We start from the raw sequence: 26,001 nt of genomic DNA, 5'->3' as shown, positions 1-26,001 counted from the left end.
TTACCAAGGCACAATTGATTATTTGTTTGTACCCTATGACACTTTTACCTTTTTTTATGATTTGAATATAAGGGAATATGAAGGTAGCGATAATTTGGTATTACAGGGTACTCTTTTATTAAATGAAGCAGCGACAAGTGAAAATGTGGTAGTTTTTTATACGGATTTCACCAGGACACTAAAAACTCTCATGGGTGAGAGGCAGTATCAGGCTTTGCAGAAACTTCACTTGAATCCTCAGTCTCACTATAATGTCTTCACTCATAAAAACAGATTAGCATTGTTTTCCTCCCTTTTTGATAGACTGCTTGCGTACATACAAATTCAGGCAAACACAGGTAGGAACGTGGGGAATACTACTTTGCCCAGAAAACCCTCTTTGGGGTGGCTCAATAAAAAATGTTGGGAGATTAAGGCAATGCTTAAAAAATGTAGGCAACTTTCAGAAGAGGTCTGTAAATTCAGCACTGGTATGTGAGTTGAAAAAAATTATATAAAAATTATAGTAAACTTGAGGAAGTATTTTTATAGGCAGAGATGGGATGAAATGCTAGAAACAAAGCAGATAGCGAACGAAAATACATTTTGGGGACTTGTAAATAATATATGTAGTACACACGCTGGGTCTGCCTCCCACATGATATCGGAACATGTTTGGGCCATATATTTACAAAGACTTTATGCCCCCCCTCCTGCACACCAAAATTGAAATAAGTGTAGGATTCTGAGTTACCTGACTTTTTTCCTTTGAACATGATAAAACATACAAAAGCAGTGCTCAATTTAAGTAGTGTTTTGGAAACTGATAATATACCAGAAGCCATGATAATGGTAAATATGAAATGGTGGGTAAAAAATTGTGCTTTTCTATTTCGGTGGATCTCAGAAATGGGGAGGACTCCTGAATCCTGGAGAGGTTGAGCATTAAACTTTTAGTGAAGAAGGGTGACAGGAGTAACCCGTACACTTATAGGCTTATAAGCCTTTTAGACATTTCTGCAATCGATTTTCCTAAATTATTGTTGGTTAATTTGGAGGAATGGGTTCTGTAAATAATGGTTTACCAGTAGAGAAAGGAGGGTTTTGGGCAGTGTAGTCCACAATCAATCATTGTTTTGCATGATGGGCAATCGTGAGAAAGTTCATTGAGACAAACAAGAGACTGTATTGTTGCTTCGTGGACTTGCGAACAGCTTTCAGTACTGTGCACTGAGGCAAGTTATGGGAAATGTTGTTAGCTTGGATTTTTCTCCCAAGTCTGTTGACCCTAATATGAGCACCTCATACCATGAATTGGACCCTAGTTGATTTGGACCCATCCGGTTGTCTTAGTAAAAAGATATATATTGGAAATGGACTGTGCCACGTATGTGTGCTAGCTCTGATTCTTTTACCTTATATTTGGCTGATTTGCCTAGTTCATTTGACATTTTCAGCTCCTTCTCTCAAAAAATGGGATCATCCCATATACTGTGCTTAATGTATGCAACCTGGTACTATTACGGTCTTTAAAAAATGTGTACATTTTTAAGAGATTATTATAAGGAAAATATTTTAGAGATAAACAGGGGAAAAACGAACGTATCAGTTTTTGGGAAGAAGGTATCACATTTTGCATTTTTTTAGATAATTTAAAACTGGAAGAAGTTAGAACTTCGGCCCGAGTGCGGACATAATGATAGTACTCATAAATGCCATTTGTGAATTCCCAAAGTCGTAAAGTCTAAGTTTATGTTTGTGAATCGGGCCCTCTGCTTTTAAAATATGGGATTTCTAGGAGACACAGTGCCATAGACCTGATATCTAATATGCGTTTTTTAGATATTGCTGTGGGGTTGGGATTGTTTTTTAATATCAGCGAGAAACTTGAATAATTATGACTTATTGTGATGAGGAATTTGTTTTACTGCTAATGTATCTGTTTATGGACATGTGTCTGATTAAACATATTTATTATCTATCTATCACTGTGGCAGGGTTAGCTGTTCCACAGTAAAGCAATGAGATACTTTATTAAAGTTAATAAAGTTATCTCTTCCTAGAACCCAGTTAAAAAGTAAATTCGTGGACTTTTAATGTATTTATTACAAATCCAATTTAATTATAAAGTCATAGTTGTAACATATATTTTACAAAATGTACTTTTAAAAAGTTATGCTTAGCCATCCTAAAGCCTCTAAAAGCCCATTTGCCTGAGCTTCCATCACTAGGAGCTGAATATCTCCTTGTTTAAGTGAAAATCTGCTCCCAGAGCTGAGACGAAAGGGGTGGGTGTGGGAAGGTATGCTGTTCCTTTGACAGAATGACCATCTGGGCAGTGTCTATGAACTTCATTTTCAAAGGGGCCTGCCCTGTTACAGGCAGATGTAGCTAATGTGTGTGGTGATGTAAATGTGTAATCACCTGCAACACTTTCGGCAGGCTTGGCTAATCCGTCAACCTCTTAACCATTTTCAAGTCTGGGGATTCTTACAAAGTTGATCACTGTCAATGCAGATCATTTACTCACATACATTGCTATGAATGGACCCTTATTTCTGGACATGTGCAATGATGCAGGGATAAATTGGGCACTGCATCACCCTTATGGTGTCATTACAGACACAGGCTTTTGTCTGTGCAAAGGCCTTGCTGGCATGTATGTCTGGCATACTCCTTCAAAACTTTGCCTGCCAGCACTGTGAGTTCATTATTATTTCCTGACCTTGCACTTGCATCTGCGAACTAGAGTTTCTGACTTGGCATCTGAGAAAGCATTGTTCACTTTAAAAAGTAAACTCCTATTACTAGATGCCACTAAAGTTGATTGAGTCAATGCATACCAATCAAGAAATGGTGGTAGAAAATACTGTTTTCGGTGTTAACAAGCTCCCTTCGAAATGTTCACTGCATAATATGCAAAAACTGTAGGTGTATAGCAGTGCATTACACTGATATTAGCTTAAACTTGTCTCGCCTGACTAAATGGTGTTTTCGGCTTTCCACACAGGTGCAGTATTTGCTTGCGCATGCGCTAAAAGTGCACAATATTATCTCAAGCATGAATGCTTCCAGTGCTATTAGCAAATGTGCAAACAGTGCACATGATTTTCACACTCACTTCACACTCACTATTAGCGACAGAGCACTTGGTGTGCACATGTATAAATTTGAATGATTGCACACAGAGCCACCACAGGTCAAACAAAGGAGGTGGGGCTAGCATTTCAAACAAAGGGGTGGAGCAATCCTTAGAGCCAATACAATAAAACAGATTGATAAATTGTGTATTTTAAAACATATGGCTAAAACCTAACACGATTACAACAAACATGATTTAGTGGACTTTACAATGCTTATGGGCTACTTACAGAGATCCTTAAGAAAGGGAATGAATTATTAGTTAACCAAAAAGCTGCTTGTACTCATTTCAGTACAGAGCACTATAGAACCAGCTTGTGGAAAGTTAGTTCAAGACAACAACCGTTTTTAACAGTTCCTTGAAAACTCCGTCTAAGAAATTACAATGACCTCATGAAATACTTTTAATACCATCTTCAGAAAGAAGTTCAGTTCCTGCTTGACTGTTCACCATCTGGTCGTTTTTAGTCTTCGCATTGGGAAGTTGGATAATATGCTTGTCTGAGACTGCAAACATGTACATGTCTCCGAATATTAAGATTACTGGGTTTAGGATGAGTGATTGGCAAGTCTCAGGCTTGATTTGTAATGCATCCTCAGTTTCTGCAGGGATTGAATAAGTGATTGCCAATCAGTTGGTTAATTATTGTGCCAGGAATCTGCACTAATCTTAACCAAATAAAAATATTTGCCAATGCCATACATTGGGCAGTTCTCATATGAGATGACTAAGCTAAGTACATGCAGAAAGCCACCAGGCCTAAAGAACTGATAAAAGGTAGTTGCCTTAAAATATCTTTGTAACAAATGGTATTGTAGCATTGGAAGGATAGAAGTATTCTTTCAAGCGCCAGAACACATAGAATGTGTGGCTGATAGGCAATGTCCTACAAAGAGGTCGCTCCAACATAAACCAAAATAATGCCCCTTAAGAGCCTACAGTGTAATAATAACCATGCTTTCAATTCCGTTCTGAAGGCCAGAGCACATACATTGTTATATCCACTAAAATATCAAAGTTACTTTTAAATCCTGCGGGACAATGTGCATTAGATAATGCAACGTTTGTTACAGATTTTTTCCAAACCTCCATTGAGAAGAATGACCATAATTACCTATAATGGTTGGTTCTAGCAATTAGCTTAGACAGGGAAGAGAAAGGGGCACCCTTGAATGGGCACAAGAGAGACATCAGAGAAAAATATAGTGCAACAAGTAGTGCACAACGTAGTTTTTCATTATGCAATGCTTCTACATTAGTAACTAATTACATACAATTTCAGAGTAAAGGTGCCTTTGCCAGACCCAGGCATAACTTGGCAGCAAAATAAGATTTCACAAGCAGTTTGCTGCCATACTTCACTAGTTCAAAGAGATAGGATACAGAAAGGTAATATGTTGCAAGTGAAGTGCAGGTGTACTGCTTCTGTACAGACACCATTCCACGCAAGGCATACTTTAATGCAATTTTCCCTCTGTCTCAATGCCCTATGAGAAACTAATCATAGAGTTTTTTGCTTTAGGTGGCAGACATGTGCCTCTGTTTAGTCATAAATTATATAATGAGGCTTTACATAGCTGAGTGATGTATCACTCTAGCCAGAAGTCATACACCAGACATTTGAGCTATCTGGCAAGTGATTATGCTCCATCATCTGAAAACAACATCCACAATCCATCTTTTTCTGCTCAATTTCTTCTAAAATTGCCATTGTGTCTGAGCTGTGTAGATACAAACTATTACAATAAGCAGAAATGAGAATAAAATAAACTAATGTGCATATTAAAATGAATGAACAAATCATTGGATTAACCAAACTTCATTCAATTTCTAGTCTTTAAAATCAACAACTCTTGTAGATGCCAATCTACAGTATTTATTGTGGCAAATGCTGACTAATGTTAAACAAGTTACATCTGTTTCATGAGTCTCACAGTTTTCTCTGTGCTTTTCTTACTGCCGTTGTCATGTTGGCCATATCCCTGAAACAGGGGAGCAAGTCAATTCCATATGTAAAGTAAAACGTTGAATCCCCTTGTTTATGGCTCTTCTTTTGTAATCCCTGAGTATTCATTGATAATAACCATGGCGTAGAAGAGCAGATAAATACCAGATAAAATCAAAGTCATTGGGCTCATGGTTTGAAGTCTTGTTAGACCTGTCAGCCTTAAGGTGGTCTTCCTTCCTTCTCCATATTTTTCTGATCTCGTTTTTGTTGGCTTTAGAACTCTGTGCACTTTACCACTGCTGACCTGTACTAAAGTGCATGTGCTCACACCTTATAACATGTTAACACTGGTTCCTCCCCATTTGGCAAGTCCCTAGTAAAGTGGTGCTACATGTACCCAGGGCCTGTAAATTAAAAGCTTTTAGTGCGCCCGCAGCACTGATTGTGCCACTTAATTAGCCATTTAAACAGGTCTCAGACCAGCCATTACAGCCTGTGCTTGCAGAGCTTTCATTTCGACCTGGAAAAATAAACCTTTACCAGGCCCAAACGTTCCTTTTTGATACATATAAGTCACCCCTAGGGTAGGCCTTAAACAGCCCACAGGGAATAGCACAATGTATTTAAAAAGTAAGTCATGTAGTTTTAAGTTTTATGTATTTTCCATCTTTCAGTATTGCAAGGCCTGCCTCTCTCACAGGATGCCATTGGGGTTACCTTATTACATCTAATAAGGATAACTTCCAAATGGGAACATGTAAACAATTCATGTTTGGTGTCCTTGGAATTGTGATGGAAAATCTTCTTACAGTGAAATTGGATTTTTTATTGCAAATTTGAAAATGCCACTTTTAGAAAGTTGGCATTTTCTTGCTTTAGCCATTTAGTGCCTGCAGCCTGTCTCTGGGTCACATGACTGGGTGTCGTTGGCAGTTGGTTTTTGTGTACTCTTTGAAGACAGCCACACAATATAGGGAGCTTAGGTGTGCCTGGATGCACCATCATTGCAGGATGGGAGCGCTGAGCTAGGCACAACCCCACTTAACCCTGAATAGGCTGTGTCCTGCCTTCATATAAAGGATTGCATACCCCTTGTAGTTAGTCTGCAGCCAAGGCAATGGAAGTAGAACAACTGTGCACTTCAAAGGGAAGCCTCTAGAAGCTTCTCCCACTTCAAAGGATTCACCAGGCATAAATATTGGACCTCAGAGACAAACTCTTTAGTACACATCTGGACCTGTGGAGACTCTGCCAGTAAGAAGGACTGTTGTGCTGCTGAAAGGACCGCCACTCTGCTGGACTGCTACCCTGAAGGACTTCTGTCTGCTGTGCTAAATTGTTGCCAGCTGCCCTCTTGCCTGGGTGAGAAGGAATGGACCTGCAACTTGTACCAAGCACCACTAGAGTGACTCCAAGAGCTTGTCTCTTGTAACCTCACCAGGACTCTGCAACTGTGAGTCTTACCCTGTCAAGGGGTGCCACCTTGACCCTTGGAAATGAAGGTGCTCTGCTAGCCCATCTGTGGATCCAGCAGAACCGACGCATTCTGCCTGCTGCGTGGACTTCCCCAGCGCCAGGACTTTGCATCGCAGTTCACAGCCTCACCGGAGCCACCGCTGCACAACACATCTTCGCCCTCGCATCACAAGCCCCTCATAGACAGCAGCATCAACAACGATGGAGAACTTCACATCGCAAGATGCTCAGCTTCTTCTGAACCAGTTGGTGCGTGAGGCACTTTAATGTAGGACTTCAAATCGTAAGCCCCCCTCATGGACTGCCTCCTCAATGATGATGCATCACCTCTCATCACAGCCTTGCAGCTCCCCGGAACTGAGCTGTGCGACACAGCTCCAAACCGGAGCTTACATCGCCTCAGCTGCACGACACATGCTCAAAGTAGGATCTCACAACGCTCCTCAACCAGGATTTAAGGTACTCTTGTTCAGCGGGCCTAAGTAGGTCCCTGTAGCCAGCCCACGCTCCATGGTGGTCTGCCGGAACTTGTGACTTTGTCCTAGTCTAGTGCAACCAGATATGTTTTGGTGCTATTTTCACTTAAATCACTAAAACTGCACATCTCTGATTATGATTAGATTTTTGTTGTTATGGTCTTGTTTTATTTCTTAAAAATTACTCTAATCTGATGTGGGGTCTTTTTTGCATTGTGTTTTCACTTTGTTACTGTTGGTGTTTCACAAATACTTTACCCACTGCATCAGTACCAAGCTACTTGAGGGTTGAGCACAGGTTAATGTGGGATTGACTTGTGATTTCACCCTAAGAAGGTTTGTGGTTGCTGTTTGATTATGGTTTCACGCCCCCCCTCAACCAGTAACCCAATTTCTTGCAGGCCCTATATCTAGATGAACAATCTGAGCTCAGTAAAATTAAAGTTAAAATGCAGTTTAAAGGAAATACTATTAAAATCCTTTTTAAAGTACAATGGGGTTCCCTCCCCACCAACATAATGGACTGCCTGTTTGATTTAAATGTGGGTGGATGTGCGTTTGACAATGGGGGAGTGTGATGCTATTAATTGTGTTTGACCAATGACTTTGGTGGTCATTACAACCCTGGCGGACGGTGTTAAAGCGGCGGTAAAAAAATTTCAATTACGACTGTGGCGGAAAAAGCCAACAAAGACAGCCACTTTAACACTCAGACCGCCACGGCGCCACAAACAAACAGCTCGGCGGTCACCGCCAACAGACAGGCGGAAGACAATGTACCGCCCACACTATTATGACAGGCCAATCCGCCACCTTTTCTGGGGCGGATTCACCGTGGATAAAAACACGGCAGAAACTGGCATTTCGAAGGAAAAACGCTCACCTCTACACACTCCACAAGGAACGACGACACCATGGAGTCGGAACTCCATATTCTTCCTGCACTAGTCTTCCTGCTCCTGTACCAGGAGCACCAACGCTGGCGGCGAAGACTATGGTGAGTACTGCACCTACGCCATAGGGGAGGGGGAGCCAAAAAACAGGGACACACACGCAATACCCCAACCCCCACCCCCACCCACTAAAACACACACCAATGCATATCCAAACAGTACAGTAACACCCCCCAACCCCCCGCAAGAATGCAAAGACAAAAGGAAATTAGTGTAACCATTGTAATATATCAAAATTCAGTTAGCAAATATATACATATATACACTATTAACAAAATATACACCACGATTAGTAGTACAGGTATTGCACCATTCATAGTCCGTGGACCACTGGTCCCAAAATGCATGGGCGAGGCCCACACAAGATACCAGAACATGACGGAGAGAACACTGCTGGGGCATCAGATAGAAATACAACAGGCACCTCGGGGGAAGGGAAGGGGGGGCACCTCAGCCGGATGAGTGCACGACGCCAGATCCACGAGGGGGCTCCATGCCCATTGATGTATCCTGGGGAGTGCAAAGCCACTGTCTCTTAAGTCTCTACAGTGGGTGGGTTGCCCACTGTACCATCCTAGGGAGTGCAAAGCCACAGTCTCTCAAGTCTTTACAGTGGGTGGGTTGCCCACTGTACCATCCTGGGGAGTGCAAAGCCACAGTCTCTCAAGTCTCTCCAGTGGGTGGTTTGCCCACTGTACCATCCTGGGGAGTGCAAAGCCACAGTCTCTCAAGTGGATAACAGTCTCCACTGGTTCTGGAGGGGGACTGGTGCCCAGAGTGCTTCATCCTGTTAAGGACAGACGGAGTGGATGCATGTCTCCACTGGTTCTGGAGGGGGACTGGTGCCCAGAGCGCTTAATCCTGTTAAGGACACAGGTAGTGGATGCATGTCTCCACTGGTTCTGGAGGGGGACTGGTGCCCAGAGTGCTTCATCCTGTGCAGGACAGACGGAGTGGATGCATGTCTCCACTGGTTCTGGAGGGGGACTGGTGCCCAGAGTGCTTCATCCTGTTAAGGACAGACGGAGTGGATGCATGTCTCCACTGGTTCTGGAGGGGGACTGGTGCCCAGAGTGCTTCATCCTGTGCAGGACAGACGGAGTGGATGCATGTCTCCACTGGTTCTGGAAGGGGACTGGTGCCCAGAGTGCTTCATCCTGTTAAGGACAGACGGAGTGGATGCATGTCTCCACTGGTTCTGGAGGGGGACTGGTGCCCAGAGTGCTTCATCCTGTTAAGGACACAGGTAGTGGATGCATGTCTCCACTGGTTCTGGAGGGGGACTGGTGCCCAGAGTGCTTCATCCTGTTAAGGACACAGGTAGTGGATGCATGTCTCCACTGGTTCTGGAGGGGGACTGGTGCCCAGAGTGCTTCATCCTGTTAAGGACAGACAGAGTGGATGCATGTCTCCACTGGTTCTGGAGGGGAACTGGTGCCCAGAGTGCTTCATCCTGTTAAGGACACAGGTAGTGGATGCATGTCTCCACTGGTTCTGGAGGGGGACTGGTGCCCAGAGTGCATCACTCACCCCGTGACGGTCCCAGTTGCGTCACCGCCCCTGCCGCTCATGGGCTAGCTTGAGTTGGCGGTGCTTGCCCTGTTCAGTGGTGCTTGACTTGGCAGTCCTTGCCCTGTTCAGCGGTGCTTGACTTGGCGGTCCTTGCCCTGATAAGCGGTGCTTGAGTTGGCGGTCCTTGCCCTGTTCAGTGGTGCTTGACTTGGCGGTCCTTGCCCAGTTCAGCGGTGCTTGACTTGGCGGTCCTTGCCCTGTTCAGCGGTCCTTGCCCTCTTCAGCGGTGCTTGAGTTGGCGGTCCTTGACCTGTTCAGCGGTGCTTGACTTGGCGGTCCTTGCCCTGTTCAGCGGTGCTTGACTTGGCGGTCCTTGTCCTGTTCAGCGGTCCTTGCCCTGTTCAGCGGTGCTTGACTTGGCGGTCCTTGCCCTGTTCAGCGGTGCTTGCCCTGTTAAGCGGTGCTTGAGTTGGTGGTCCTTGCCCTGTTCAGCGGTGCTTGACTTGGCGGTCCATGCCCTGTTAAGCGGTGCTTGAGTTGGCGGTCCTTGCCCTGTTCAGCGGTGCTTGACTTGGCGGTCCTTGACCTGTTAAGCGGTGCTTGAGTTGGCGGTCCTTGCCCTGTTCAGCGGTGCTTGACTTGGCGGTCCTTGCCCTGTTCAGCGGTGCTTGACTTGGCGGTCCTTGCCCTGTTCAGCGTTCCTTGCCCTCTTCAGCGGTGCTTGACTTGGCGGTCCTTGCCCTGTTCAGCAGTGCTTGACTTGGCGGTCCTTGCCCTGTTCAGCGGTCCTTGCCCTGTTCAGCGGTGCTTGACTTGGCGGTCCTTGCCCTGTTCAGCGGTGCTTGCCCTGCTAAGCGGTGCTTGAGTTGGCGGTCCTTGTCCTGTTCAGCGGTGCTTGACTTGGCGGTCCTTGCCCTGTTCAGTGGTGCTTAACTTGGCGGTCCTTCATTGCCCAGCTGGGCTGGGGCTGGCGGTCCTTCATGGCCCAGATGGACTGGGGCTGGCGGGGCCCTCCTGGCCAGCTGGGCTGTGGCTAGCGGGGTCCTCCTAGGCAGCTGGGCTGTGGCTGGCGGGGCCTTCCTGGGCAGCTGGGCTGTGGCTGGCGGGGTCCTCCTGGGCAGCTGGGCTGTGGCTGGCGGGGCCCTCCTGGGTAGCTGGGCTGTGGCTGGCGGGGTCCTCCTGGACAGCGATGATGGGGCTGGCGGTGGCATCCTGGGCAGCGACAATGGGGCTGGTGGGGCCCTCCTGGGCAGCGACGATGGGGCTGGCGGTGGCCTCCTGGCCAGGGGGGATGATGGCGGTCTTCTCCGCTGTGCTGCTCCTCCCAGACTTTGCGGGTTTCTTCTGCCCCTTCCCCACCTTGGGAGGAGTCACAGCTGAGTCCACACTCCCCCGGGGACCCCTGGGAGCGGCTTGGGTGGCTGGAGTCTTCCCACTCTCCCGCCGGGCACTGGCCAACTTCTGGTGCTTCACAGGGGGGGGGCTGGCTGTGCTCTGGCTCCATGATACACTGGTTGGCCTGGTGGCCGGTGCACTCCACATACCTGTGACAACAGGCACCACTGGCCCCGGAGATTTTGTGGCTGAGGTGCTAGTACGGGACCTATGAGTTGGACGGGGGGTGGTGGGAAATAGGTTAAGGGTGGACAGGAAAAATTGTTTGAAGACACTGGGACGGGTAGCTGGAGGGGGTTTGGGAGGGAGGAAGAGGTGGTGGTTGTAGGAGGTTTAACTTTTGTGGCTTTGGGTGCAGGTGCATGCGCTGGAGGCTGTTGTGAGGTGGATGTATGTTGGGTGGGTGTGTGCCTGCATTTGTGTATCTTGGGAGGGCGCGTCACAGACACACTGGGAGTGGACACAGGGTACGTGTGAATGGTAGTGGGGGTGGTGACTGCAGGTGAGCGGGGTGTGATGGGGGTATGCTGGTGCGGGACGTAGTGGCTGTAGTGGTAGTGCATGCAGGTGCGAGTGTAGACGAGACTGGGAGGGAGGAGGGAGACGAGGAGGAGGGGGACACAGTGGAGGCAGTGGATGTTGGTGTGTCTGTATGTGTGTGATGCTTGAGTGAGTGCCTGTGGGATGTGTGGTGCTTATGTTTGCCTGAGCTTCCCTTGTGTGGTGAGGTGTGTGCAGACTGGTCTGATGGTGTGCTTGGGATAGGCAGAGGTACAGGGGACTGTGTGGAGGAAGTTGGAGGGGGGAGGCTAGACACAGGGACAATGGCTGCCATCAGTGCTGAGGCCAGAGTTTGAAAGGTTCGATGAAGGGCAGCCTGACCAGAATGAATGCCCTCCAGGAATGCATTGGTTTGTTGCAACTCCCTTTCTACACCCTGGATGGCATTCAAAATGGTAGACTGCCCAACAGTGAGGGACCTGAGGAGGTCAATGGCCTCCTTACTGAGGGCAGCAGAGGTGACTGGGGCAGGGGCTGATGTGCCTGGGGCGAAGGTGATACCCATCCTCCTGGGTGAGCGGGCACGGGGCACACGCTGAGGGGCTGCTGGGAGGGCAGTGCTGGTAGGGGGGGTGGCGGCTGTACCTGTAGTAGTGGGGGGCACAGATGTTGCCACCACCACAAGGGAGCTCCCATCGGAGGACGAGTCCGTGTCGCTTGTTTCAGCTCCTGTCACCGCCGTGGTGCTCCCCTCGCCCTCCGTCCCACTGGTGTATTCAGAGTCCGTAGTGTGGCCCTTCATGGCCATGAGGGACGCAGCTCCCTCGTGCTCTGGTTCCACTGCTCCTCCGCCTGATGATGCTAATGCACACAAGAACAGGAAGACCAAAAAAAAGGTGGGGGGAACAGAAGAAAGACAGGTTGAGTGCATGGCTTACCGCTACCGTTGGCGGACAAGACAGACACAGCAGCCCCCTGCACTACGTCGTGCAGTTGGGCTCTACAGTGCAATTCCTGGGAAATGGCCTACAAGGCTATGGACGACATCTGCACACATAGATGACACAGATGCATGAATAGCTGTACTTGGCACTCTACAGAGGTGGGGGGGCCACAGGGCCATGCCTTACGAAGGGGTCTAGCCTACGGAACTCGCCCTGGCCTAGGGAAACCCACAGCCCTCCTCCCCCACCAAGACCCCTCCACTGCGTGCAAAGTCAGCAGAATGAGAGTGTACTCACCCCCTTGTGTCTGCTGTGATGCCCTCAAGCGCCCATCCAACTCCGGGTAGGCCACCGCCAGGATCCGGAACATCAGGGGGGTCATGGTTCGATGGGCACCCCTCTCACGCTGGGAGGCCATCCCCAGCTGAGCCTCCGCCGTCTTCTTGCTCCAGCGGCGAATGTGCTCCCATCTCTTCCGGCAGTGGGTGCCCCCTGTGTACTTACCTGTTGGTCTGGAGGACCGTAGAATAGCGTGTACCGGGGGAGGACCCCGTTGACAAACTTCTCCAACTCCTCCGATGTGAAGGCAGGGGCCCTTTCCCCAGACGCACGAGCCATTGTCTCTTCCAGACCGAGGTCACAGCAGCACTTGCAGTGTAGGTCCTCTCCTGTCGAAGATCAGGTATCGAGTGATTCAACAGATAGAAAATGGCGGTCACGTCCGCGGCGGTCACGTCCGCGGCGGTGCGTACCATCACCGCCGGCGTACATCGTCATTGGCTCCTGGGACCCATAGGGTCCAATGTTAACCAATGCAGCATTGCACCGCGGTCTTCGACCGCCTACCACGACGGTGTACAACGCCAGCGCAGTTACCTCACATTCCATTGTCCCACTTTAGAGGTCAGGCAGCCGCCATTTCAGGGGCCCACATGGCCTAGTTACCAACTGCGTCAAACATACCTAGGCCTACTCTCAACACACATACAGGCCAGATTTTGTGTATGAATCGTGTTCTGTGTAGACAGTGGGTACATACCTCTGACTTGTTTGACTCTCTGGTTGCTGTTGTCCTTCATAGGCACCGTCCTCTGGGACATGTGAGGAGATGGCGGAATCCTCCGGTGTACCGACCGCTGGTGGACCTGTCGACAATGGAGGAGCGACATTTGATAATCACCTACAGGTTTGACCGTGCCACAATCCAGGAACTGTGTACCCAGTTGGAGCCAGACCTGATATCAGCAATCCGCCATCCCACAGGAATCCCCCCTCAAGTGCAGGTGCTATCAGTGCTCCATTTCCTTGCAAGTGGGTCTTTTCAAACAACTGTGGCCATGGCATCAGGGATGTCCCAGCCTATGTTTTCCAACGTATTGTCCAGAGTGTTGTCTGCCCTGCTGAAACACATGCAGAGCTACATCGTTTTCCCTCAGGTGGAGGATTTGCCTACAGTGAAAGGTGACTTCTATGCCCTTGGACATATCCCCAACATCATAGGTGCCATTGATGGGACCCATGTGGCTTTGGTCCCCCCCCACAGGAGTGAACAGGTGTACAGGAACCGGAAGAGTTATCATTCGATGAATGTACAGATGGTATGTTTGGCCGACCAGTACATCTCCCATGTGAATGCCATGTTCCCTGGCTCAGTGCATGACGCCTACATCCTGCGGAATAGCAGCATCCCTTATGTGATGGGGCAACTCCAGAGGCACCGTGTGTGGCTATTAGGTGACTCTGGTTACCCCAACCTGTCATGGCTACTGACCCCAGTGAGGCATCCCAGGACCAGGGCAGAGGAACGCTACAATGAGGCCCATGGGCGTACTAGGAGGGTGATCGAGCGGACCTTCGGCCTCCTGAAGGCCAGGTTCCGGTGCCTCCATATGACAGGTGGATCCCTTTTCTACTCACCAAAGAAGGTGTGCCAGATCATCGTGGCCTGCTGTATGCTTCACAACTTGGCTTTGCGACGACAGGTGCCTTTTCTGCAGGAGGATGGTCCAGACGGTGGTGTTGTGGCAGCTGTGGAGCCTGTGGACAGTGATGAGGAGGAAGCAGAGGAAGAAGACATTGACAACAGGGACTCAGTCATCCAGCAATATTTCCACTGAAACACAGGTGAGAATACATTCCTGCCTACTACAAGTACTTTTATACTTCTACCTCTATGCTGTCTGTCGATTTCACCCAGTGTATGGTCACTGAGTTGTCACTTTCCCTTACGGTTTCACAGGTGTGGGTCCCAACGTGTGTCATCTACTTAGATTCCTCAGGGACTAGAGCTGTGTGACATAGGTATGTTGATATTACTATTTCCTGAAAATGTTGTCACTGTAATTGCAAATACACTATTTTTCAAAATCATAGACAGGCTCCAGATCTTTTGGTGCTTTAGGTGTGTTTATTTACATAAAATAATATTGGAGGGGGAAGTTAAATGGTGAGGGGTGATGGCGGAGGAGTGTCCATGGCAGAGTTCAGTCTATTTGTCTCATTGGTGCATTGCCCATATGGGCATAGGAAGTGGAGCTGGGGCAGTTTCAATATGGACAGGGTGACAAAGTGGGACAGTGGGTTGACAATCAGGGTGGTCTCATTTCTTGGCGGGGGTCTTGGCATCGTGCTCTGTCTTGTTCCTGGATCTCAGGGACCGTTTGCGGGGTGGTTCTCCGTCTGCAGGGGGTGGGGTGCTGGTGTGGTGGTCCTGTGGCGGTGCCTCCTGTCCACTAGCGCCGGCGGAGGTGGTGGGAAGATCATCGTCCATGCCAGTGTCAGGGGCCCCTTGTAGTGCCACAGTGTCCCTCCTGGTGTTGAGTATTTCCTTCAGCACCCCTACGATGGTGACCAGGGCAGAGCTGATGGTTGTGAGTTCCTCCCTGAACCCCAAATACTGTTCCGCCTGCATGTGCTGGGTCTCCTGAAACTTGGCCAGGACCATTGCCATCGTCTCCTGGGAGTGGTGGTATGCTCCCATGATGGAGGAGAGGACCTCGTGGAGAGTGGGTTCCCTTGGCCTGTCCGCCCCCTGTCGCACAGCAGCCCTCCCAGTTCCCCTGTGTTCCTGGGCCTCCATCCCCTGGACCGTGTGCCCACTACCACTGCCCCCAGATCCCTGTTGTCGTTGGGGTGGTGGGTTATCCTGGGTTCCCTGTAGTGGTGGACACACAGCTGATTGACGTGTCCTGGGGACGGAGGTATGGGCCCGCTGGGTGGGTGCTGTGCTAGTGTTACCAGAGGGGGGAAGGTCTGTGGTGGCCTGTGCCTGTGTGAGGGGAACCGACTGTCCCAAGGCCCACAATGGTACGGGCTGGTCATCTAGATCCATTTGGACAGAGCTGCTGTCATCACTGTGGTCCTCTTCTGTGGGTGGGGTGGAGATGTCTGGACCCTCCTGTCTGGTGATGTTGGGTAGTGGTCCTGCAGGGGTGGAAAAGCATGATTATTGCATCTGTGTGTGTCATGGTGTGCAATGGGTGGGTGAGCGTATACCCCAGTGCTGGCATTCCTGTGTGGGGGCTTGTGTGATAATGGTTTAGGGGGGTGTATGGGTATGTGCAGTGGGCATGCTTTAGTGATGGGTGTCCATGCTTTGTTGTTGCATGCAGGGCTTGGTGTTGGGATGGGTGGTTTGTGATGTTGGGACATATGTGAGGAGTTGGGGTGCTGGGGGTGAGGGTGGGGGTATGTGATAGCATGCAGGTAGGGTGGGGGATGTAATAGTAAAGCTTTGACTTACCAGAGTCCATTCCTCCACCGACTCCTGCGAGGCCCTCAGGATGCAGAATCGCCAAGACCTGCTCCTCCCATGTTGTTAGTTGTGGGTGAGGAGGTGGGGTCTGCCGCCAGTCCGCTGAACCACCTGGTGGTGTCTTGAGACCACGGAACGCACCTTCCCCCGTAGGTCGTTCCACCTCTTCCTGATGTCGTCCCGATTTCTTGGGTGCTGTCCCACTGCATTGACCCTGTCGACTATTCTTCGCCATAGCTCCATCTTCCTTGCAATTGAGGTGTGCTGCACCTGTGATCAAAATAGCTGTGGCTCTACCCGGACGATTTCCTCCACCATGACCCTGAGCTCCTCCGCCGAGAACCTGGGGTGTCTTTGCCATGCCATGGGGTGGTGTAGGTGATGTGTGGGGTGGTGTGTGTGGTGATAAGTGTGGTGATATGTAGTGGTGTGTGGTGTTTGGTGCGTGGAAGTTGTGTGGGTGATGGTGTTATGTGCCTGTGGCTGCTAGTTTGTGAATGGTGGTGTCTCTCTCTGGCCTTCTCTCTGTAATAGTGGCCGTAGGGGGTTGTGGGTGATGTGGGTGGGTGTTTTATATTGTATTGGGTGTGTGGGAGTGGTGTGTGTATGTGTATCAGGTGTGTGTATTTTGAATTGTCCAATGTGGCGGTGTTTTGTAGAGGTGTGTGTATTTTGAGCGCGGCGGTGTGTACCGCCAATGGAATACCGCGGTTGAAAGACCACCGCATGGATTCGTGTGTCGTGATAGTGTGGGCGTATTTCTGTTGGCGTGACGGTGTCGTTTTTTTTCCCGCCAGTTTATCACTGACCATTGGTGTGGCGGACTTGTGTGGGTGTCTGATTTTTGTCGGATTTCGAGATGTAGGTCATAATAGCTGTGGCGGAATTCTGCGGCCGCGGCGGTGTGTTGGCAGTCTTCTGCACGGCGGTAAGCGGCTTTTACCGCCAATGTTGTAATGACCCCCTTTGTGTTTCACCATTGCGCATATTAGTTGCTCAATGTTCACCAGTAGCACATTATGGGGGTCATTATGACCCTGGCGGAAGGTGGAGAAGCAGCGGTAAAACTGCCAACAGGCTGGCGGTCTTTCCTCAGCGTATTATGACCATGGCGGTTACCGCCATGGTCATCCACCGGTTCTCCGTTCCGCCCGCCGGGTTGGAGACCTGGGTCTCCAGCCCGGCGGCCGTCACTATACCGCCGGCGGTATTTTGACCCGGCTTACCGCCGTGGATTTCCTGCGGTTGGAGCCGCCATGAAATCCATGGCGGTAAGCACTATCAGTGCCAGGGAATTCCTTCCCTGGCACTGATAGGGGTCTCCCCCACCCTCCACCTCCACCCCGACTCCCTCCCCTACACCCCCCACCACCCCTGCCACCCCCCAAAGGTGGCAGGGCCCCCCTCCCCACCCCGACCCCCAACATCACAGAACTCACACACACCCGACACGCACGCAGGCACCACCAACACACACATTCACACACACCGACATACATGCCTACATCCACACACACGGTCAGACACGCACACCCACATACAAACATACACGCACACATCCATACAGACATACCCACAGACATACATGCACTCATTCCCAATACACGCAACACCCCGCAAGCATACACGCACTCACACACCCCCTCTACATACACAGACGCACACCACCATGCACCCACACAACACCCCCGCACCCTCCTCCCCTAAGGGACGATCGACTTACCTGTTCCGTCGATCCTCCGGGAGGGGATGGGAGCCATGGGGGCTGCTCCGCCGACACCACACCGCCAACAGAACAGCACCACGCCGAATCACAGGACGTGATTCGGTGGGCGGTGTTCTGTTGGCATGGCGATGAAGGTGGAGCAACCTCCACTTCCCCGCCGCCCGCCAGTATGGCTGTTGGCGGCTCTCTGTCGGAAAAAGGACGGAGAGCAGCCAACAGTCATAATACGCCGAGCGGCAAACCACCACTACTGGCGGTCTTCCGCACTGCGGTCCCTCGGCGGTCTTGTAAAAAGACCGCCGAGGTTGTAATGACCCCCTATATGTTTTGTTCAGTTTAGCTGCCTATTGGCTTTGACATGGCATTAGCCATTACATTCTGTATTCAGTTTAGCTGCCTATTGGCTTTGACATGACATTAGACATTACATTTGATATTTAGGTTAGCTGCCTATTGGCTTTAACGTGGGGTTAGACATTGCAGTTGAGACATTGCAGATGAGCTGTGTTTTTCCAAGCTGTGTTTTTCCACAAGATGGGCCAAGCTGTTTTATTCACACCAGACCTTAGCTGAAAAGAGCACGTAGATTTTGTGTTTACCTCGCAATCCAGTCTGAGAGCGAGTGAGCTTGGGAGAATTGGCCACTCTCCAGGGTTCTTCGGTTCTCACACTGAGTTTGCTTTTAAGGATGACTCTGGGCTACAGCAAGGGGTAGATGGAATCTGCTTTGACTTCAGAAAGGAGCTAGACGTCAGTTGTCTGTCTCCCGTTTGGGTAGAAAATCTCTTTCTCGCAGTTGACCGGAGTCATCAACTTGCAGACCCCAGAAAGATGAAGCTGAATATTGGCCCTACAGCCTTGCCCATACGGTGATGAATTTTGACTTTTATGCTTTGCTTTGAAGTTATGCTATCATATAATCACATATATTTGCTGTGTACATTGCAACAGAGAAGTACTTTGATATATTTTGCTTTCATTGCTGCGACTACTTTTGAACGTGTGCTTCCAATCTACTAATTTTGTCTCTCAGGAACCTCGTGGTGGAGAATTGATAACAGTAAATGTCTTCTTTAAACTCAGAAGTGCATTCCAGAGAGGTTCTGTAAGCTCGGTTATGAGATAAGAGCAAGAAAGAAGAACAGGGAGACTATGCCATCTGCAACATGCTCAATCTTCTCTGACAGCCCATGGAGTAAGAGCTGTTGAAGGTTTGGCTATATGCCCTTCCACCTAATGTAGATGGGTGGATATAGTAATTTTTCAATGTATATCATCACCATGAAAAACCTGGCGGTAAGGGGCATTGAAAAGTGTTCAATGCTGCCTTTGCCATGGGAGGAGACTCCCATGGCTAGGGGAGCATTGTTTTTTTTACATTCAAAACTAAAATCCTGCTTTGGGATTCTCTTTTTGAAAATAAAAAAACTTTGTACATTTTCCATATGGCTCTGTCATGTTGACGGAGCCATATGGCAAAATTACAATGCATAGGCAGGAACCATAGTGACGGCAGTTCCTGTCAATGCTAGAAATGTCTGCTAGAACAGCGGACATTTCTACTTCTGCCCATTGGAACTTCCGTCGGGGCAGCAGAGTAATTTTCTCTGTTGCCATGGTGGAAGGTGGAACGAAAACCAGGTTATAAATCTTTTTTACAATTATTTTTTTTATTGCTGGATATGGATAATCAGTATACAATTTGTCACTAAATAATGATACATTGACAGATTGTGAACAATGTGCTACTTGTAACAAGGCAATATTGATACAAAAAGTAAAATATCATTAAATAATGACTACGTGAAAAATATCCACTTTTTCTACCCGGAAGCTAGTGTCTCTCTTTGTGTGGACATGCAGTTTGTCAAAACCAAGCATAGATTCGTAATATATATTGCATTAAAGAATATGTACCTCAGGGGTGATTCATGGTGGATGAGTGTCATCTTTGGTAGGGCCTTTAAACGGTTGTATGATGGAACCACGCATGCGGCAACCACGCATGCCTGAAGAACATGGTTGGAACAATGACCGCATTGTTTCCACGCATGCTTTTACCACACATGCCTTTACAATGATTTTTCGTTGTAAATGCATGCCTAGTAAAGGCATGGGTGGAAACGACATGCGTGTTTGTCGTATGCCACCCCCACCCTGTAAAACAGAAGTACCCCCACCCTTAAAAACGCCCCGATACACCCCACCCACCCTGAGCCCTAAAACCGACCCCCACCCCCAAAAATAAAACAACCCAACCACTAAAAACAAAATTACCCTGACCGCCCCACCCCGCCCCTAAAACAGAAGTACCCCAACCCCCCATCTTTAAAAACTACCCTGATACCCACCACCCACCCCTAAAACCTCACCCCGCCCTAAATACAAAATTACCCCGACCCCCCTAAAAACCGGACCCCCACCCGCCCTAAAAACATAATTAACCCAACCCCCCAAATACAAAATTATCCTGTGCCCCCCAGCCCGCCCCTAAAAACCTGACCCCCCCACCCGCCCTAAACACAAAATTACCCCAACCCCCACCCCTAAAAACCTGACCCCCACCCCCTAAATACAAAATTACCCCCACCCCGCTCCTAAAAACAAAATACCCCGACCCCCCACCCCCACCCTGAAAGACATAGTACAGACCCCTTCACCCAGCCCCTTAAAAAAAAAAAAAACTGTCAACCTCAACCCCTTCACCCACCCACCCTCACCCCAAGAAACTACTCCCAACCCCACACACCTGACCGCATCCTCTCCCAATGGATCTTCCTTTTTCTCTGCCTTAACCACGCATGTGCGCTGTTCAGCACATGCGTGGTTAAGGCAGAGAAAAAGGCCTGCGTTGTTCAGGCAAGCGTGGTTATCGGACGCGTTGTTCCAGATCTTTCCCCCTTTAAACTCCCCCACCAGACTATCCCATGCCTATGCAACAAAATACTTCCACACACCTGCTTGTTCCTCCCCACGCAGCAAGGTGCTTTCAGAATGAAACCAAGAGAGTGAGGATATGGCCCAGGAGGTGATGATTCGGGAAGTGTAAGTCTTTCAATGTGACATGAAATTGTGCTTTGCTAGAAGAAGGGTCAGATCAAGGACTTTAGAAGTGGGCCTTATGATTCTGGGGCGAAGAAATAATTCCAGTAGTACCACCTTGGGGGAGTTTGTCAGTGTTTGGCTTGTTGTAATCACCAGTATTTTGAGCATTCCCAACCAGTAGAAATGGAATGATGGACAAGCCTATGGAGGGGGTCCTCATTTAGAGGCAGGCAGCATAGCTGCAGCACCTTGAAAGGTTTATTTATCTAGGGTGGTGTTAGATAGACCAGCTTCAGGTTATTACATTCAATATATTTAAAGCGGGATGCAAAATACACTTTGTGAGGATACTCTAACACCTTAGCCCAGTCGCCTCGTGGAGTGTCTCAGCCAAGTCTTACTCGTTTAACAGTTCTGTAAAGTAGAGGGGAAAGAGCACATTGAAGACGTGATGTTTCGTCGCTTTGCACATAGGAATATGAGTGAACATTAAGGAGACGCTTTCTGACGACAGTATGTAATGCATGACCTTATGCGAGACCTTCTGTGTGGCTAGTCCAAGCAGAGAGCTTGCTTTACACTGCCCCTCCCCCCCTCCACCCCACACACACACACACCACCACCAGCAGCGCCGCTGCTATGCAAGAGACTTGTTGCCGCTCTCGGGAGCCACAGTCATGCTGAAGGCCCTGCGATCCCTTCTGAACCTTAATTATTAATACCCAAAACTAGGAAGTAGCAGCTTCCGGTTATTAAGGAAAGAGTGTAACCTACTGTAGAAGACTGACGTCACTATGGGTCCCATAACCTATGCACATAGCTGCTCAATTAGTTTGTGTAGAAACGCTTTACCATTTCGCCTGTATGTAAACGTTACCACAATGGAACGCCTGATACCCTCAAGCTGCGCTCATTTTGTTATTCTGTTGACGATAAAACCTCGTATGACTATTTATATTTTTTTACCTGGCTCAGTTGCCCACAATAATTACCCATAACAGGCACCACATTTGCTGAATAGCAAGTCCGGCGTCATCGGCTACCTAAGTACAGTTTGCCGGTGGATGTCCCTCGTAGGATGCAAGCGCAGCCGCAAAAAACAGGCATGATGGAATAACTACGGATAGCGTTTAATTCACTTTGGACGCCTGCCAGTCCAGCAAGTGGACCACACAAATGGAATTAATGGGCAGCTAAAATACAGAGTGCAATCTTTCCACATTGATAAGATAATTACATGCTTCTGCTGAGGCACAGTAGTAAAATATCAACTCCAGAGGTTCTCTTTTGTAATGTCAACCAGCTTGCGTTTGGGGATGCCAGAGGGCCTGCTTTTATATACGTGTGTTTTTGATAACTTACGTGCATGCGTGCCTTTATTGTTGCGTGGCTCTCGGCACAGCGGTCTACAAATTTAGGACAAAAATCAACATTACATTTCTAATCGAATACGATTTTCACTAAGGTATCTTCTGTAACATTTTCCGACGAGTACATATAGACAGGCCCAGATTTCACTATCTTCTTATTCGTTGCACATTATTTTGATTCATTTTATCAAGCATCAAAAACACCATCATGTTATTCAATTTCTCAACAATCTGTAGCAAGCCACTTCCTCTGCGTGCAAATAACGTGTGATTTAACCAGGTTCTCCAACCTACACGTATATGTCCTATCCCCTCAACGCCAAAGGCTCTAGTCTAGACCATGTTGAATCAAACATGACGTCGATCGGTAACATGCAATTCGCTTGGGAGGCATTCACTTCCGCTTCGCTGTGAGGGTTATTCTACAGGGTTTAACCGAACAACTGCAGACGTCTCCACCATAGGGTTGACAATTAACATCTTTGCATTCTTTGACAGTGGAGGATAGTAGCGGAAGTCATATCTGCAGAAAAGTACCTCTTACTTAAAGCAGGGGTTTGGCAAGTCTTTCCATTTCAGTCCTGTCCCAAATTTTAGTGTCAGGAAAGGGGCTGTCTATGTTTTCAATATCTTGCTTTGATTGTCCACACAGCCACCAGCAGATGAGGGGATCAACAGTGTTTAGACAAAATATCGGGGCAATAATATCATGTGGAGAATATATTGTGTCAAGAATATCGAGGACAAGAATATTGTGAAGGTAAGTTTCTACGGGTAAGCAACGTTTTACTATATTGAACACCACATATATGCACCTTGACAATATATATATCTTCAAAGTACATAATTTTGGAGTTAAGAATAGTAAATCTATACTACTTGTTTGCACTTACCTTATCAATATTTTGGTCCTCAATATTTTTGACACAATATTCTGTCCATGCAAAAACAATATTCTGTCAGTATGTTCCTCTAGATCAGGGGTCTTCAAACTGGGGGGGCGGGCCTCTCTAGGGGGACCTCAATTGAAGGGGGGGGGGGACTCCAGGCTCTGGCTAAAAGAAAGATTATGCAGATAACAGTGCTTTGTTTTAAGCAGAAAAATGTTTATTATATTTGTAAAAAGGTCACAGAACGTAACTGCAATGTTTAAATCGGCCTAGACTTATTTAAATATTACCAACTTAATAGAACAGTTATGAAAAATTCTGAAGGGGGGCACAATTTATTTTTTCCCACGGGGGTGGAGGTGTGCAGCATTAACACGTTTGAAAGCCTCTGCTCTAGAGCTATTCCTAGCATCTTTGCACAGGTTCCTGCATAGCACCATGTCCTCGACCTTGTGAATGTACTGGGATTTAATATAGGTGTGATACTGCCCGTCTAGTGTACTCCATTGTTGTCACTAGCTTGTCAAGGCGGTCTTAATGAGTGGATATGTCACTCAATGTCGAAATTGGTAGTACCTAAACGTTCCATTTCAAGGCCTTTGAAAACACGTCTACAGTTTTCACATAATCAAACCTTCTTCCCCTCATATTGATCTGCAATATCCTGCACTCTCTCTGTTGCCAGATCCAGTATGAGTTGCATTTGTAATCTGGTGTGAAGACTTTGTTGGTATGTAAAGACATTAGTGAAGGTCGTGGGGCCCGTTAAACATGCTATAGTGTTTCAGATATCTAAGACTTAGGGGGTCATTCAGACCCCGGCGGGCATCGGGAGCCGCCCGCCTGGAGGGAACCGCCATATGGCCGCTCCGCGGTCGAAAGACCGCGGAGGCCATTCTGGCTTTCCCGCTGGGCTGGCGGGCAACCGCCAGAAGGCTGCCCGCCAGCCCAGCGGGAAACCCCTTCCCACGAGGAAGCCGGCTCCGAATGGAGCCGGCGGAGTGGGAAGGTGCAACGGGTGCAGTTGCACCCGTCGCGAATTCCAGTGTCTGCTGAGCAGACACTGGAATTCAAAGTGGGGCCCTCTTACGGGGGCCCCTGCAGTGCCCATGCCACTGGCATGGGCACTGCAGGGGCCCCCAGGGGCCCCACGACACCCCGCACCGCCATCCTGTTCCTGGCGGTCGGAACCGCCAGGAACAGGATGGCAGTGAGGGGGTCGGAATCCCCCATGGCGGCGCAGCAAGCTGCGCCGCCATGGGGGATTCCCAGGGCAGCGGAAAACCGTCGGGAGACCGCCGGTTTTCCTGGTCTGACCACGGCCAAACCGCCGCGGTCAGAATGCCCTGCGGGGCACCGCCAGCCTGTTGGCGGTGCTCCCTCATCCCCGGCCGCCGGGGTCGGAATGACCCCCTTAGTCCTGTAGAGTCATTGAAGTCTGGCCCCTTTGTGAAGGCACAGAATGTTCCACAACACCCTCCCTGCCAATGCATTGGTCCAGTGACACAACAAAATGTTAGGGGAGCCCCCTTCACTATATGCTGAAGGGGCCCCTACTCGAGTTATTGTTGTGTGTAGGAAGGAGCCACGGTTTTATGTGAGGCAAAGCCCTCCAGTCTCACATCAACAGCGGTAATTAATACATGGGGGAATGTGGATTTCTTAGTACAGCTGCTCTAAATATCGTCTTAATGGTACACATTCATTTTTCACACCCATATGAGAAATTGTCAAACACAATATTTTTTCTATTTTCTATAAGCATTTATTTTGTTTAAAGGAGTGCCGATATACAAGTTTAACATACACTTTCATATTCAATTTAAAATTATTAAAAATATTTTCTAATTTCAAACTTAAGACATCTTTAGAAAAAATACAACTTAAACATAACTAGAATCCTAATTCAGGTTTCCACGTCAATCAGATTTGGAGATCAAGGCCCAGGCATTGTTGTCACAGGTAAATGCTTCTGGCTTACACCCACAAACAATTTGTGCAATCCTAGCTTTTAGAGCTGACATCCCTGGTGTGATCCCCCCTGACTTTTTGCCTTCTGACCTCTGTCTTTGCTGGCCTCACTTTTGCTGGCTTTAGGATTCTGGGCACATTATCACTGCTGTTCAGTGCTAAAGCACATGTTCTTTTTTTCTTTAAACATGGTAACATTGGTTTATCCACAATTGGCATATTTAATTTACTTATTAGTCCATAGTAAAGTGCACTACATGTGGCAAGGGCATGTGACTTAAATGCTATTAGTGGGCCTGCAGCACTGATTGTGCCACCCACATCAGTAGCCCTTTAAACAAAGCTCAGGCCTGCCATTGCAGAGGATGTGGGTGTAGTTTTATTGTTAAATCTGTTTTTATTGTTGTAGGGAAGTAAAAGAATATTAAGCCAACTTCAAGAAGCGTTGTAGCACTTATCAGTTAAGTGATGAAAACACAGTGCAGCAAATTTCAACATTGCCTTACCTCTCCCTTGCCCTCCTCTCTCCTCCCGGGGAACTCACTATCTTTTCAACTTATATGAGAGTGTATAGTCAGTAGATGTAGTGTCTGTCTTGCCAGCTTTCTCTGTCAAAGTAGGGGTCATATTGTTTAAGCAGCACAAATGTGGATATTTGAGACACGTCAATTCCCTAAATTATTTTAAGAGAAGAGAAATGTAAGGCCAATGTGGCGGCCTCAGTGGGACTTGAGCAGGAAAGTGAGTACATTGGAGAGACCCAGGATTGTGTAGACAGGTAATCGGGGTAGCTGCATGTTTAGATGTGCATCGATGTCGGTAAGAATCGATTCCCAGAATTGCACTAGCTTGGAGCAATCCCAGAGTATGTGGAGTAGAGTCCCAGATGACCCGCAGTTTCGCTAGCACGCTGCATTGT

General features: G+C 48.3%; 1 protein-coding gene across 1 annotated transcript in view; it reads right to left on the bottom strand.

The window, feature by feature from the left end:
- The window catches only part of LOC138255574 (uncharacterized), a 408,554-nt gene that overhangs the window by 80,948 nt on the left and 301,605 nt on the right, over positions 1 to 26,001 (bottom strand). The window contains exon 3 of the mRNA XM_069205839.1: positions 22,214 to 22,257. Within this exon, the coding sequence (XP_069061940.1) occupies positions 22,214 to 22,257 (44 nt within the window). The remainder of the gene's footprint in view (positions 1 to 22,213; positions 22,258 to 26,001) is intronic.

The sequence above is a fragment of the Pleurodeles waltl genome, chromosome 1_2, assembly GCF_031143425.1.
Source record: "Pleurodeles waltl isolate 20211129_DDA chromosome 1_2, aPleWal1.hap1.20221129, whole genome shotgun sequence".
NCBI lineage: Eukaryota > Metazoa > Chordata > Amphibia > Caudata > Salamandridae > Pleurodeles > Pleurodeles waltl.
This window is presented reverse-complemented; position numbering and strand designations above follow the sequence as displayed.